Source organism: Bidens hawaiensis, unplaced genomic scaffold (assembly GCF_021521415.1).
Source record: "Bidens hawaiensis isolate Kalapana, Puna unplaced genomic scaffold, B.hawaiensis_p1.1 tig00006387_1, whole genome shotgun sequence".
Classification (NCBI taxonomy): domain Eukaryota; kingdom Viridiplantae; phylum Streptophyta; class Magnoliopsida; order Asterales; family Asteraceae; genus Bidens; species Bidens hawaiensis.
Window position 1 is genome coordinate 1438303 of NW_027491429.1, and position 17479 is coordinate 1455781.

At 34.4% G+C, this 17479-nt stretch overlaps 2 protein-coding genes and 4 pseudogenes across 2 annotated transcripts; all 6 read left to right on the top strand.

Annotated features, from left to right (window-relative positions):
• The first annotated feature begins 1016 nt into the window (after positions 1 to 1016).
• On the top strand, positions 1017 to 2500 carry LOC143632311 (F-box/kelch-repeat protein At3g23880-like; annotated as a pseudogene).
• Positions 2501 to 3376: 876 nt separating this feature from the next.
• On the top strand, positions 3377 to 5259 carry LOC143632381 (putative F-box protein At3g24700; annotated as a pseudogene).
• Positions 5260 to 5548: 289 nt separating this feature from the next.
• Positions 5549 to 6663, top strand: LOC143632312 (putative F-box protein At3g25460; annotated as a pseudogene).
• Positions 6664 to 7664: 1001 nt separating this feature from the next.
• Positions 7665 to 8141, top strand: LOC143632341 (lysM domain-containing GPI-anchored protein 2-like). The gene has a single exon (XM_077100883.1). The coding sequence runs from the start codon at positions 7665 to 7667 to the stop codon at positions 8139 to 8141; it is 477 nt and encodes a 158-aa protein (XP_076956998.1).
• Positions 8142 to 11117: 2976 nt separating this feature from the next.
• LOC143632342 (F-box protein At3g08750-like) lies at positions 11118 to 12162 on the top strand (annotated as a pseudogene).
• Positions 12163 to 13557: 1395 nt separating this feature from the next.
• On the top strand, positions 13558 to 15085 carry LOC143632313 (F-box/kelch-repeat protein At3g06240-like). The gene has a single exon (XM_077100865.1). The coding sequence runs from the start codon at positions 13645 to 13647 to the stop codon at positions 14677 to 14679; it is 1035 nt and encodes a 344-aa protein (XP_076956980.1). The 5' UTR covers positions 13558 to 13644; the 3' UTR covers positions 14680 to 15085.
• Positions 15086 to 17479: the final 2394 nt, after the last annotated feature.

Here is a 17479-nt window from a genome sequence, read left to right on the forward strand (position 1 = left end):
CAATATTCGGCTTGCAAAAAAAATAACAAAAGTTTTATTGTTAAGTATTACAAAGCAGCTCGATGGCAAAAGGTGGTTTGGGATGGTAAGATGGCTTAATGCACTTGCAAGAACTTTGAATTTATTAGGATACTTTGTCATCATGTTTTGAGTGTTTTTCTCCATACGGGTTGCTTTGAACTTCCATTTAGTTATTGGCTATCACGATGGAGACGAGAAGGGGCTCAATTTAATAACGTCTCTCAATTACACCAAGAATGAACTTTGAATATTGCATCATCTTTTACATAAAACAATGATCATATAACTAATGCAATTGAGTCGGTTCAACACTTGGAGAAGTTATAGGAATTTCAAAAGTCACTTTCAATTTGAATATTTTTTACATATAAAAATGATGAGAGATGAAATAATAATTTTAGAGGGAATTAAATTTTTTTTATTTAAAGTCATCAATGGAGGTAAGATATATTTATAAGGAAAATATATAATGCATGTTAAATATGGTAATTATTAAGAGATGAATATAATTAATACTCTCTCCGTCTCATTTTATATGTCATGGACCCAAAACACACAAATTAAGAAATGTTTGATCATTTTATTTTATGAGCTGTAAAATGACAATAATGTCCTTTAAGTTATTATGGCTAAAACCTACTTTTCTTTCTTGGCTAAAAAATCCACTACTTTTTGGCTCTATTAGTAAGGGCACAATTGGAAATTGAATTTATATATATAGAAATGACATTTAAATTAAGACAACCAAAAATAAATAAATGAACATTTAAAATGGGACGGAGAGTATAAAACTATAGTTTCAACAAGATTATTTTCATAATTAATGTTTCTTACATCACATGTTAGAAAATCCCTTGAAATAAAATTTAGTTTTTAATTACAATGAAACTATATTGAGTTAAACTTAAATACGAAGAAAAGTATATGATAAATAATATTATTTCAATATAATAATAATAATAATAATAATAATAATAATAATAATAATAATCCCCAAATTAAGATTCACATATAATTACCTATATTGAGTTTCCATATATTCATTTAGTTCCTCCTTATACATGCACAAACATATTGGTACGTGGTATTATTTTGCAAACCCTTTTAACACCATGCCTCGAATTTGTCCACAACTTCCGATCGAAATACTCGAGTCGGAGTTGCTACCAAGACTTCCAGCGAAGTCTTTAGGTCGTTTCCGGTGTGTTTGCAAATCATGGAATTCGATCTTGTCTACGCCTACGTTTGCGCAGTTCCACCTTAACTATCAAACTAACTATAAACTTCTAAGTCTTCTAGACAACGAATCCCGAACAACTTTTCAAACGATTGATTGGGATAATTCAATCACCAAGCCTCCTAATCCGTTCAAGGAGGCTGTGTTTATTTTAGCTAGTTTGGATGGATTGGTATGTGTCGCCTTGTCCAACACTCGAGAGTTAGCCTTTTGGAATCCACTGACCGGTGCCTACAAGAAGTTCAAAACTAGTTTCTTTGATGATATACCTCTTTTGCTTTCTATACCGACTCTTCTAACGATTACAAACTTATGCATATTGTCTCCGAGGGTGTTTTTATCTATTCACGGAGATTAGACATGTGGAGAAAGATTGATACGTCTTTAGATATTAGTCAGCATGGACCGGACTTCCATTGGTCGATGGATGTTGTCTTGGAGGGAAAAGTTTATTTCAAGATGGAAACGACTAGTCCACGCGTTATCAGTTTTGATGTGGAGTCTGAAAAGTTTAAGGAAATACGACTTCCACCTTTTCCTTGTGGTGCAATTGACGGTGTGAATTTAGTGGCGCTTAATGGTTGCATTCACTTGTGCGTATGTTATACGGATAATGCTAAGGGTTTGAAGTGTGATATGTGGAGAATGAATGGTGATGGGTGGATGAAAGCGGCTGTATTCTCTCGCCCGCATTCTATTCAGTTTAATGGGCAGATAAACACCAAGAGGAACGGGGAATGGCTTGCGATTTGGAAGGATAACAAATCTATTAAGAGTATAGATTTGGAAGACTTCGCTACAACGTTTCGTTATTATGATCCTCTTTTCCGATGGTTCTGTGAACGTGTAGGAGTGGTATACATCGAGACTCTCGTGTCTCCAAATCCCTAATTCAACCAAAATTTCAACTAGTTACATATAATATTGCATTTTGTCGTTTGATTTTCAAGGATTTGAAGTAATATTAATTGTTCATATTCCCTTATTATTTAGCTTTGAGTTAATTCCTTGTTGTGTTACTTTAGTTGTTTCCCTTGGTATTTAATTAACTCCTGGAAATTAAATAATTTTGTTGATTATTCTTTTCGGCCGTGTGCTTGGTCGAGTTAATTTTCAAGGTTCTAACTTTTTTGGATTTCTATGTGCTTATTTCACACTCCATAGCAAAGTTCGATATGAGCTTTGGCTCATAAGGCATCAAACACAAGCTCGAGGCAAGCATTGGCTCGTTAAGATTTTTTTTAAAAATATATATAAATAATAAAAAATGTATATAAATTAATTAATTATTAATAATACATGAGCCGAGTCCAAGCCAAGTTCGAGCTTAAAGCATATTGACACATGAGCTAAATTCAATCTGATTTGAAGATAGAGCTCGAAATGAGTCGAGCTTGAGCCTAGTTGAACTCTAACTCAGCCTGACTTGCTTACACCACGACGAAAATGTTGTTTTAATTAGCTTTTGAGTTAAAAAAAATGATATTGTGCTTAATATCAAAACCACAATTTTAATCTTATAACTTAGCTCCATCCAATTCTATCAAGATTTGTTTGCCATCAAGTGTAACCATGTGAGGGGCATTATAGTCTTTTTAACAAATGTCCAACTTCTCTGTGCGTAGCATAATCTCTTAATACTTACTGCGGGTGTAAACAAGTTGAGCTAAGGCCAAACTCAACTAAGCTCGAGCTCAGCTCGTTTTGAGTTTTTTTCTACTGTTTGAGTTTGACTCGTGAGTTATTTTTTCACACTCGTAGGGGTTAGATAGTTTATCATGGGTGGGGTCAAAAATAACAAATGAAGATCCTATAAATATTTGGTCTCTTTTCTTAAAAAGAAAAAAAATCTCTCCATATCTCCTAACAGAATAACACCAAATAAAATCTTTGCAATAATATAAAAAAAATTCAAAAAATATGTAAATATTATTTCATACATTTAAAAATAGGATTTAAAATTAGCTGTTCAAAAAGGAAAAGGATTATTAATTATTATCCCCAATAATATCTTTTTTAAAATATTGAGTTTCCATTTATTATTCAACTTCAATTCCTCCTTGTGTATATATACACAAACATATTAGGATATTCATATGCAAACCCTTTAAACTTACCATGACTCCAATTCCTCCACAACTTCCAATCGAAATACTAGAGACACAACTGCTACCAAGACTTCCCGCCAAGTCTTTAGGCCGTTTCCTGTGTGTTTGCAAATCATGGAATTCATTCTTGTCCACACCGGACTTTGTCGGGTTGTACCTCGGCTATCAAACTAACTATAAATATCTTTGTCTTGATTATGATCACTTGGGTGCCCGAATCTTTTACACACGTGATTGTGATAATATAATCACCAAGGGTCCTAATCCATTCAATGAATATGTGCGTATTTTAGCAAGCTTGGATGGATTGTTATGTGTAGCCTTGTCCTTCGACGGCACTCGGGAGTTAGCCCTTTGGAATCCACTGACCCGTGCCTACAAGAAGATTCGTCGTACTAGTTTCAATCTGGATATTGCTAATCGTGCGTTTGCTTTCTATAAGGACTCTTGTAACGATTACAAACTCGTTTATATTGGCTCCGAGACCGAGGGTGCTTTTATCTATTCGCGGATGTTAGGTTCTTGGAGAAAGATTCCATGTTTGGAGATTAGGCATCGTTTATCGAACTTTGTGTGGTCGCTCGCTACTTTCTTGGAGGGAAAAGTTTATTTCAAGCTAAGAGATACGAGTCTTGGGTGTGATCGGTGCATGATCTGTTTTGATACGGAGTCTGAAAAGTTTAAGGAAATAAAACTTCCATGTTTTCCTTGTGATGCACTCTTAATGGTTGCATTCACTTGTGTGTTGGTTATAAAGATATCCCTAAAGGGACATTGATGTGTGATATGTGGAGGATGGATAGCGATGAGTGGATAAAAGCGGGGCCATTCGCTAGCCCATATCGGAATCAAGACATGAAGATACACACCAAGAATAATGGGAATTGGTTTGCAATTTCGAATGATGGTTTCTTTGTTAAGAGTATATGTTTGAGGGTATTCGCTACGGACACTCAATGTTATGATCTTGTTTGGCACTCGCTCTTCGAAACAATATACATCGAGACTCACCTATCTCCAAATCCTTAATCCAAGATATTATCGAAGTTAGTCATGATTGATATACGCGTATATTCTTAGTTTTCAAAATTTCCAAGTGACTATAACGTTAAATCTCTACACCTAGTTGTATTACTTTAGTTTTTGTCTTCGTTACCTTATTCATTTGATGGTGCTGTCTTTTATTTAAGCAACTTAATCTAAGTGGACATCTGTCTAAAAGCTTATGAAAAAATTAATCCATCATTATTAACACAAACCAAGCTACATCTGAATAATGAGCAAACATTCGGCATAAATAATCAAATAAAGAAGGGTAAGCTAATTTGTGATAAAAAAAAAGGTTGGACTAGGTTCGTAACCAGTAAAAGCTGTCTCGGGCTAAAACGGACTCAGATCAAAATGAAAAATGCGTTAGCTTGGTTCAGGAAGTGGATTCGTCTTGAACAAATCATTAAAATAAGTTCACCCTCAATATTTACTTTCGTGGCGGCTGGTGGCGACGATGGAAGTGACAGACACAATCGCCGGCGGATGGTGTCATTCTAAGTTACATATATGTTTAGCCAACTCACCATTGTGACATAATTATACCTTTGTCGGAACTCCTTAACGTGAGTCTTGTTCCGCAAACAAACAAGTCTAAATAAATCTTTATTTGTTATGTCAACAAACTCATACCCGTAATAATTAGCATAACTTAAATATCTAGTTCATGCTTTTAAAACATATATCATAGGTTATATTAGAACTCAAAACATTCAAAACAAGTATATAACTCAGTTAGATAAACATTATACAAATACTTAATCTTAACTCCGATTTTAAAGTTTTATATGGTTTTAGGACAACATTTAATTTCTAGTCACAATGTAACTATATAGAAGTTAAATCCCATACAAACTCAAATACGAAGAAAAGTATATATATCATATATATCATGTTTCTTATTTCAATGTTTTAAATATATAATAAAAATCCCCGAATTAAGATTTACGTATAATTACCAAAGCCAAATCATAACAAGATCACTATACAAATCGTTCCCATACTTAATTCAATACCTCCTTGTATACACACACACACACACACACACACACATATATATATATATATATATATATATATATATTTGACATAATTCAATTGCAAACCTAAAACCCTAAACCCTTAGGTTTAGACCATGCCTCCACAACTTCCAACTCACATAAACAGTCGGAGGTGCTAGCAAGACTCCCAGCCAAGTCCACATATCGTTTCCGGCGTGTTTGTAAAGCATGGAATTCCTTCTTGTCTACGCCTTCATTTGCCCGGATGCACCTCCGCTATCAAACCAACTATAAACTTCTTCTTCTCGACCGCAATGCCCCAACTTTTAGCACACATGATTGGGATAATTCAATCACCACGCGTCCTATCCCATTCGAGGAGGATGTTTTGGTTTTAGCAAGTTTGGATGGATTGGTATGTGTAGCGTTGGAGAACACTCGAGAGCTAGCCTTTTGGAATCCACTGACGGGTGCCTACAAGAAGTTCAAAACTAATTTCTATGATGATATATGTGATAGTGCTGCTCTTGCTTTCTATATCGACTCTTCTAACGATTACAAACTTGTGCATATTGTCTCCGATTGTGCTTTTATCTATTCACGGAGATTAGACTCATGGAGAAAGATTAAAACATCTTTAGAAATTAGCTACCATGAATCAAACATCCGATGGTCGATGGCTACTTTCTCGGGCAAGAAAGTTTATTTCAAGCTTTTCGGAATGACTAGTCCCTGCGTTATCAGTTTTGATGTGGAGTCTGAAAAGTTTAAGGAAGTACAACTTCCACCTCATGAATGTGAAAATTACCATGTGAATTTAGTGGCTCTCAATGGTTGCATTCATTATTGTGTATACTATCAAGATATCAAGAGCATGGATACGATGTGTGATATGTGGAGGATGGATGGTGACGGGTGGATAAAAGCGGCTGTATTCTCTCGCCCGTATTATGATTTGTCGATGCCTAGGCAGATACACATCAAGAGGTATGGGGATTGGTTGCGATTTGGAAGGACACCGACTATATTGATAATATAGATTTGGAAGACTTCGCTACAGACTATTATATTTATCATCCATTAGGGCGATGGTACCGTGAACATGTAGGAGCAGTATACATCGAGACTCTCGTGTCGCCAAATCCCTAAATCAAATATTAATGTTTCGTTTCATTTTGTTATTAGTTTTTTCAAGAATTTAATTACTACTATAACTATCAATATACTAGTTGTTTTCATTGTTAGTTTATTTCATTAATGTTGCATGTTGCATTATAAGGAATCTATAATCTATATATAATATATATAAACGAAAACATAAAAATCCTATGTGTCGCGATGTGGTCGCTTCCACTTTTTTTGGAGTCACCAGATTTGCTTGATTTTTAAATAGAGACTTCTCATGCATTTGACCCGAATTCATGGGTATAGGTCTTACCAAACCCAGATATTTTTTTAACGGGTTATAACATATCATTAAATTAAATATTATTCTCACCAAATTATTGATGTAAAAAAAATCCTATAAAATAGGATATACTAAAAATTAATATCTTATTTATTTTAATATATATATATATTATTTAAATTAAAAAACCAATTTTATAGTAAAAAAAAATAAACGGGTCTTAGGTCTTATCAAACCATAAGTATATTATTAACTTTTATAAATATTATTTTATATTAAAAAACCAATTTTATAGTAAAAGAAATAAACGGGTTATAACATTTCATTTATTTGTGAAACAATTTATCATCAAACCATAAGTATATTATTAACTTTCATACAATAAAAAAATATATATTCAAAAAATAAAAAAAATATTAGAACAAATAATAAAACAACCACCGTAATGCGGGAGATAAAAACTAGTGATTTATAATTCTACATAGAAAAAAATTACAATTTTTTTTCCTTTTGAATTATCAAAATTATGGAATGGGTCATTTCTAAAAATGAGTTTCACTCTTTATCCTTTATATGCATTTTCGTCTCGCTTTTAGTCCTTTACACTAACGGTCATCCACCTTCTCAGTTAAATCTTCTCATGTGCCATGCACATGAAGGCATTTTGGTCAACTTACCTATTTATTTGCAAAAATATTAAACAAACACAAAAACAAAATTTTTAAATTTTCTCTATCCACATATACACACACACCAGATCTCTTTTTCCTTCTACCCTCCCTCTTTTTCCCGCCATCAAACTCAACCACCAAAATCTCATCTTCTCCATACCTGATTAAACCATGAAATTAATCTCTTCCATCTTCTCTATTCATTCGATTGCACAAATCACCGCACCGGACCCGGGTTTCCGATGCACCACCACCACCTGCAATTCACTCATCGGCTACAAATTACTACCAAACACCACCACTTTATCTGCCATAACCAAACTCTTTGAAATAAACAACTTTCGATCACTCCTTGGCGCCAACAACATCACTCCAAAAACCCAACAATTGAACGCCGACCAAATCCTCAAAATCCCATTTACACCGTCGTATGTACCCGACGACGGACTCTACCATATTGCCGCTGAGGTGTTTTCTCGGATGGTGACGTACCAGCAGATCCAGAGTGTGAATAATATAAGGGACGCGAATAGAGAAATAGAGAAGATGAGATTTTGGTGGTTGAGTTTGATGGCTGCTAGGGTCTGGGGGAAAAGAGGGAGGAAGAAGGAAAGAGAGATCTTGTGTGTGTGGATAGAGAAAATTTAAAAATTTTGTTTTTGTTTAATATTTTTGTAAATAAATAGATAAGTTAACCAAAATGCGTGCATGGCACATGAGAAGACTTAACTGAGAAGGTGGATGAGCGTTAGTGTAAAGGACTAAAAGCGAGACGAAAATGCATATAAAGGATAAAGAGTAAAACTCATTTTCACAAAGGACTCATTCCATAATTTTGCTAATTCAAAATGACAAAAATTGTAATTTTTTCTTCTACATGTCAACCAACATAATTAATCACTCAAATTAGGCTCATGTGGTTTTGACAAATTTACCAATGAGAACTAGAGGTGCATAAATCGGGTTTTTCAAATACCTGGGTTCGGGTATGGAACTGGGTTCGGGTATGACCGGGTATTGGTAAAAATCGGGTCCGGTTCGGGTCCGTGTATTGCCTCTAAAAACATACCATATGCATCGGGTTGGAGTCGGGTATAGAACCGGGCATTCTAAATCCGGTTATTTGAATAACCTATTTTTGGGTATTGAAAAAACCCTATTTGTTGGTTTTTTCGGGCTTTTTTTTCAGGTATTTTTCGGGTATAGATTGGAATTTTTAAAAGTTTGCACTTTTTAGGGGTATTTTAAGGTATTTTTCGGGTATACATCGGGTATTTGAAATACCCGGTTTCGGGTATTGGAAAATCCCGGTTATGGGTATGGAACCAGTTCGGGTTTTTGGGTATTATTAGGTACAAATCGGGTCCGGTTCTGGTTCAGGTTTTAGTACCAAAATGCATACTCTATCCGTACCTTACGGGTAGGGTTGAGTACGGATTCGGGTATTAAAAACCGATTCCTGATTTTTACTTTAGGTCCGATTCTAGGTTTGGATTTTTTAACCACCTCCTGTATTCAAATTAATCACAGTTGCGGTGGACCCAACAAAGCGCATTGGGCGCAAACTTCGATACCAACAAGGTAATACCAAGGCTACCAGAACTGCCACCACATGTCAATTCCACCTCCACTTCCTCCTTATATCCGCCATTGGTGTGAGTAAAACCTGAAAGTATGTTTCATTTGTTAAACTCTATATATACTATACAAGCATTCGGCATAAATAATTAAATAAAGGGAGGTAGGATAATTTGTGGTATAAAAGGATGAACCGGGTTAGTAACGGGTCAATGTTGTCTCGGGCTAAAACGGACTCATATCAAAATTAGTTACAAATACTTAAACTTAACTCCGACTTCAAAATTTTTATATTTGTTTTAGAACAATATTTAGTTTTTAGTTACAATGAAACTATATAAAAGCTAAATCCCAGTTAAACTCAAATACGAAGAAAAGCATATATATGATACTAGAAGAGTGCCCGCGCGATGCAGCGGGAAACTGAAAACACGTAATTTGATAATCATGTAACAAATTTTTAGGTGTTCATTATTTCGTTTGAAACTGTGAGACCGTTCACCAGTTTGGTTTCACGGTTGAAACCGGAGCTGGCCTTACATATTGAAATATTAATTATTTACTTATTAAGTATTATATATAATATATATATATAGACATAGTTAAAATACAGTTAACCAAAATTTATTTAATACGAGCACACTCATCAATTACAACTTTAATTTAGCCAAATTTACAGTGGTTTTTTTATAATCTTTGTTCTTGTTATGATTTCGCCTTCTATTTATTCTAATAAGGTTTATTATTTATGTGACCAAAGTTATCTCTGTTCATAGTATGATATCCTTAATAACGTATTAGTTGATGCTTAGTTTGAAATGAAGGTAAATGCAGATTAATAATTCTTATTTTAAATTTTAAACTCAATTTTTTTTTCGAAGTACAAACTATATCGAAACCTAATCGTTGATAATGGTTCGGTTTAGTTTGGTTTTAATTAGAAACAATTTAGTTTCGGTTTTCGATGACAAAAAAACGTGTAAAATTGACTCATGGTTTAATTTAAAACCATCAAAAGCAAACTGCAAACACTTTTGCATAAATTATTTTACTTTGAAAATTATAGCAATATGATACTCAAATTAAAGATAATAAAATGCTCGTTTTTATGATGCCATTTATTTTAAAAAATATTAACGTACGAAAAAGTTATGACTGTTTAAAAATCGTGGGGTAGTTGAGTTAAAAGTGAAAATAAAATAATATATAAGTAAAAGACTAAAGGACCAATTTTGTAATTTCAAGGGATGAATCTTGTAATTGTTTTGATGAAATTTCAAATGCAGGTGACATTTAATGTTAGAATGACATGTTTGCCCCTAGTTGATGTTGTACCTTATGTATTAAGTGTTGTACATTACTTAAAAAGAACGTCTTAATTTGCCCATCATTGGTATATTATATATAGTATAGATATATCATGTTAACATGTTTTCTTTTTTCAATGTTTTTATTATATAATAAAAATCCCCAACTTAATTAAGATTTACGTGTTGCCGTGTGGCGCCGTTTGGATCCTAATTTTGTGTTTGATGTTCGGGGCATTCTTATGTTAGCGAAAGGTTTAAAGAAGCCGAAACTCGACAAAAGGGTGGCTCATTGTATAGTGTATACGGCTTTATGGAGTATATGGAATGCAAGGAACGAGAAGATTTTTCAGGATAAAGAGGCCAAAGCTTTCGAGGTGTTGTCCAGGATTAAATGTTGCTCGTATTTTTGGATTCGAAATAGATCTAGATTTAAATCTATAGTTTGGAGCGATTTGTGCAAATGTCCTCTTGGTTTGATGTAACTTGGTTTTCCTTGTGGCCCTTGTTTTGAGGACTTGCAAGTCGTTTTTTTTGTGGTGAATGAAGTTTAATTTTCAAATAATAATAATAATAATAATAATAATAAATAAAAAAAATTAAGATTTACGTATAGTTTACCAATTCATAACAAGATTATATAATGTTACTTAATTCAATACCTCCTTGTATATACACACATATATATTTGACATAATTCAATTGCAAACCTAAAACCCTAAAACCTTAGGTTTAGACCATGCCTCCACAACTTCCAACTCACATAATTCATTCGGAGGTGCTAGCAAGACTCCCAGCCAAGTCCACATATCGTTTCCGGCGTGTTTGTAAAGCATGGAATTCCTTCTTGTCTACGCCTTCATTTTCCCGGATGCACCTCCGCTATCAAACCAACTATAAACTTCTTCTTCTTGACTGGAAAGCCACAACTTTTAGCACGCATGATTGGGACAATTCAATCACCATGCGCCTATTCCATTCAAGGAGCCAGTGTTGATTTTAGCTAGTTTGGATGGATTGGTATGTGTAGCGTTGAAGAACACCCGAGAGTTAGCGTTTTGGAATCCACTGACGGGTGCCTACAAGAAGTTCAAAACTAGTTTCTATGATGATGTCGTCAAGGGTAGTGCTTTTGCTTTCTATGTTGACTCTTCTAACGATTACAAACTTGTACATATAGTTTCCGAGTACGCTTTTGTCTATTCCCAAAGAATAGACTCATGGAAAAAGATTAAAATATCTTTCGATATTAGCCACGATAAACCATACGTCCAGTGGTCGATGGCTACTATCTTAGGCAAGAAAGTTTATTTCAAGTTGTGGGAATGACGAGTATGTGTGTTGTCAGTCTCGATGTGGAGTCTGAAAAGTTTAAGGAAATACAACTTCCCCCTTATCCTAGTGCATATTATGGTGTGAATTTAGTGGCTCTCAACGGCTGCATTCACTTGTGTGTATGTTATTTAAATTTTGCTACGAGTACATCCTTCATGTGTGATTTGTGGAGGATAGACGGTGATGGGTGGATAAAAGCGGCTTTATTGTCTCGGTTGAATTGTTTTGAGTTGACGGAGAGGCAGATAGATACCAAGAGGAATGGGGATTTTCTTGCGATTTGGAAGGATACAAACTCTATCAAGAATATAGATTGGGAGGACTTTGCTACAGATCCTTATTGTTATCGTCCTTTAGAGAAACGGTGGTACTATGATCATGAAGGAGCAGTATACGTCGAGACTCGTGTCTCCAAATCCCTAAATCAAGCTGAAGTTCTAGTTACATGATCACACCTTGCTAAGTTGCTATGCTATAGCTACTTCACTTTCTTTATATCCTTGTTATACCTTATTCAAATTGCATTTTGTGGTTAGTTTTTCAAAAGTTTAAAGTAATGTTCATTATCCCTTAACAACATTACTATAGTTTTCAAGCAAATCTAAGTAGAGATCTATCTAAAAGCTTATGAAATTTTTTTATAATAATATGTTCGTAATTTAATTTTGTATGCATGTTAACATTTGGAGTAAACAATAAAGGAGCAGAAGGATATTTTGTGTTAAAAAGGGTAGGCTAGGTTAGTAACGGGTGAAAACTTGTTCGGGCAAAAATAAAAAATGAATCGTGTCTTTCCCGTTAGTTGATTGTCCGTCTAATGAGTTAGCACTAATACCCCACCAGTCAAGTCAGTGCAGTCAAAAGAAATGATATATGTTCCGCTACTAAAGAAAGAATGAGTCACAAACTTTCAACTCATCGAGAAAAATCTTTTATTTCGATTTTAATTGCTTTTGACTCCAACAATTTCTCTAACACCAGACTGTATTAACTTGGCTCAGGAAGTGGGATCATCTTGAAACGAATCGTCTTGAATGAATTATTAACTAGTTTCACTCTCGATGTTTACTTTTGTGGTAGCTAGTGGCAACAGATGACGATTAAAAAGACCGTGAAGGGTGGAAGGAATGAGGGTGGTGGCAATGATAACGCCGAAGGCAGCGGCTAGGGCCACGGTTAACATGTGGTTGCAACGCACAACAGTTGTGGATGGTGCTCGCCCCTTTGGTCTCATTATAAGTTAACATATCTATCCAACTCACAACTGTTCACTGGCATGCTAGTCTTATTTGTTAAACTTTGCCCGCAAATAAACAAGTTTAAGCAAGTGCTAAGCATAACTCTTTAAATAAATCAATATAAGTTATGTCAACCAACTCATACCCATGGTGTTTAACATAACTTAAATATTTATCACATGCTTTTAAAAACATTTACTCTTGTATAATGTGTATATTACAACCCAATAGAGTCATATAACTCACCTTTAACATGACTTAGATTAGTATTGTGCAATGCATAATAAACGCAAGTTAGATAAACTGATGACGGAACGAAAGCATTCAAATAGCTCATGACACTTTAGTTAATTAAAGACCGATAAATTGAACCATAGGTTCCAAGAACAATATTCTTATATTTTATATTCAACCAAAAACTGAATAACAAAGAAACTCTATACAAATACTAAAAAATATTCTCCGATGGTCATGCATCATAAACATTATACAAATACTCAAACTCCGATTTCAAAATTTAATTAATTGTTTTTTAAATTAAATATATAATAATACCTAAATTAATATTTACGTATAATTACCAAATTATATCAAGATCGCTATATATACCAATCAATCGTTCTTATTTAATTTATATTGAGCTTCCTTATGAGATATATTCATCAACTTCATTCAATTGCAAACCCTTAGACGATGCCTAGAATTCATCCACAACTTCCAACTCACATAATACAGTCTGAGGTGCTACCAAGACTTCCAGCCAAGTCCATATGTCGTTTTCGGCGTGTTTGTAAATCATGGAATTCCTTCTTGTCTATGCCTACGTTCGCGCGGATGCACCTCCGCTATCAAACCAACTATAAACTTCTTCTTGACCCGCCTACCCATTCTTTTCGCACGTTTGATTGGGATAATTCAATCACCACGCGTCCTATTCCGTTCGTGGGGGATGTTTCAGTTTTAGCAAGTTTGGATGGATTGGTATGTGTAGCGTTGGAGAACACTCGAGAGCTAGCCTTTTGGAATCCACAGACCGGTGCCTACAAGAAGTTCAAAACTAGTTTCTATGATCTTATCCGTAATGGTACTTCTTTTGCTTTCTATGTAGAGTCCTCTAACGATTATAAACTTATACATTTAGTCTCCGAGGGTGCTTTTATCTATTCGTTGAGATTAAACTCATGGAGAAAGATTAATACATCTTCAGAAATTAGCAAGCATAGACCAAACATCAAATGGTCGACGGCTGTAGTCTTGGAGGGAAAAGTTTATTTTGGGCTAGGAATGGCCATTAGCCCTCACGTTTGCATTGTCAGTTTCGATGTGGAGTGTGAGAAGTTCAAGGAAATACAAGCTCCATTTATTAATTGCGATGCACATTTGGGTTCGAATTTGGTGGCTCTCAATGGTTGCATTCACTTGTGTGTAAGCTATGTATATTTCCTTAATGAGATATTGAGGTGTGATATGTGGAGGATGGATGGTGATGGGTGGATGAAAGCGGCTGTATTCTCTCGCCCAAATTGTTTTCGGACGTGGATCCATAGGCAGATACACACCAAGACGAATGTGGACTTGCTTGCGATTTGGAAGGATAACGACTCTATTAAGAATGTAGATCTGGCAGACTTGGTTATTGACATGGATTATTATCTTCTTGTTCGGCCATCTAAACATGAACATAAAGGAGTAGTATACTTCGAAACTCTAGTGTCTCCAAATCCCTAAAGCGAAATTTCAAGTAGTTACATCACATCATACCTTGCTATGTTACTTCACTTTCTAATTTCTATATAACCTTGTTACCTTATTCAAATATTAATGTTACAATTTGTGGTAAGTTTTTCAAGAATTTAAAGTAATTAATGTTCATAATGTTGCTTGTTAATGTTGCATGTTACTTATGAAGAATGATTTATAATTTGACATAAAAGTATCAAATAAAGAAATAATAGGATAATGTAGGTCCCTGGAATGAATTGATACATGATTGATACGTACTATCAGAGGTGCGGAATCCCTCTGATTAACGCTAATAGATGTAAACGAGTATAACAAGAACAATTCACTTTAAGTGATTCACTAGTTGATTATAAATATATTACAATCAACACTAGAACTGGAACTCACGAACACACCGTTAGTCTATCCCTATCGATGGCTGAATGGCCAGAAGCCTAACTTAAAACCTAAACCGAACTTGTTTTTATATAGCCACGTAAGTTCACCTGGCCATTAGAGGCAAACTTAACAACTTCGCTTGTTAAGTTCGTTGCCATCCAGCATTGATAAGTTTGTTTTTTATGTTATTTGACTGACTTTCAACTTTGATCCGTTTTCCATTTATCTTATATTTCTTATTTAACTTGTAAGGTTCCACCTGCAAGTCCTCTTTAGGACCAACCGGGCCTAACAGGTCTGATGATGGCCGGGTTGGGCTGTGGACATGTCTCGGTTTCTTGGACCATATGTGTAGTCATGATTTGCACATTTTTACCATTCAATAATATGTTTTCAGGCATTTGTATCTTCAATGGGGTATGGACTTAACAAAAGTGGTCGTTTTTATCGGTGAAAGTGGAGACACTGATTATGAAGGAGTTCTTGGTGGTGTTCATAATTAAATCCGTTGTACTTAAAGGCGTCAATAATACTAACGACCAACTTAATACCGACAGAATTTACCCGCTTTCAGACATCTGGCCCAAAGACAGTTCTAACATCATTCAAGCACCCGATAAGTTCAGTGTCACTGACATTTACGGATCGTTGGCAAAACTTGGAGTTCTCTAGGGATAAATTATCAGTGGTGTGTTTTTCTTGTTTTTTTTATGTAACTTCATAGAACTATAAGAAATCGGGAAGTGTTGGGGTCTCTTTTTGTGAGTTGTATTGACCAAATCTTGCGGAATAAAGCTGATGTTTTGTTTTTTTTTTCTTATTTACAACTTGTTTTTGGTTTTTTATATTTTTTTAGGTTTTGATTGTAAGTTTTTCTGAAAATCCCTTTCGTGTTTTTATTAATTTTTTTCTTTCTTTCTTTTTCTTTTCTTTTCTTTTTTTTTACGTTTTTTTCATCATTTTCTTTCGTTTACGTATATTCTGTTTTATTTTATCACAAGATCATGAAGTAACAATCATAAAAAATACGAGTGATAGTTATTTTCTGATCTGATATTTTTGAAATGGTTATTTTATAATTATGTGAAATTTCAACTAGAAAAGTGATATATGAAATTTTAGTTTTGAGCAGTTGGTAAATATATGATCAGTGATCCGGAATTCTTTTAAAATAAAACGGTTAAAAAGAATATAGAAAGAAGAAACTAACAAATAAATTCCATACTTCAATGATACTTCATTTTCTCTTTAACAAGTGCCTTGCTTGCGTGCACAAACCCACATATGTTTAGTTGAGTACCATGTTAATGTTAACTATGTACATTTGTAAAATGTGTTTGTAACTAGGGTCTAGGTATTACAACCCACATGTTGGGCCGTGACATAAAACCATATGAAAAACTAGTTCTGTCAATTTATGACAAAGTCCTTTTAACATGACCAATCACGACATAGGTTTTAGCATGTTTGAGTTTAAGTTTAATATGTTTTGTGTCATAAACAGGTTGGCCTAAGTAAAACATACATGTATAAATTCGTTCCTAATAGGTCAAAACGTTAAACCACGCTGGCGTGTCGTGAAGCATTAACTTATTCGTTGGTAGGGGTGCAAACGAGCCGAGCCGAGGCCGAGCCCGAGCTCGACCAGGCTCGAGCTCGGCTCGTTTAACTTACATAGAGCTCGAGCTTGAGCTCGGCTCGTTTCGAGCTCCATTTCCAAAACTCGAGCTCGGCTCGTGAGTAGATTTTTAAGCTCGGGCTCGGCTCGTTTACCATTTATAAGCTATTTTTTAAATAATATAATTATTTTTATATATTTATTTCTATTATAATTTTCTGTGTAAAATAATATATATTATTTAGTTATTTTTATTTATTTTTCATTACATTATATATATATTAATTAATAATGATTAAATATATTTTAAAAAGTTATATAAATGGCAGGTTCATTTAGGCTCGCGAGCCGGTTCGAGCTCGAAAAGCGAAGCTCGGGCTCGTTTATTAAACGAGCTTACTTTTAGGCTCGAGCTCGGTTCTCGATTAAGCTCGGCTCTCTCGAGCAGCTCGGCTCGTTTGCACCCCTATTCGTTGGAGCACGCTAAAACGTTAATTAACAAAACTTAGACCGAAACGTAATACACTATCGCAAAAATGAATAACCAAAAAAGCTTTAATGGCCTTATTCGTCTACGCTAAGTAAACTTGTGCATTATCAATGCAACTCCGTTCTGAACGAAACCTACATCAAAACGTAGATAAATTTAAGCATGTCGTAATGGTTTCTCTGATATATATAAAAGAAAATATTCTATAATCTAAAAGTAATTTCAGAAAATATAAAATATACTCAAAATTAATTAAATAGTAAAATAAATAAAATATTAAAGTTAAAAAATAAGAGTTA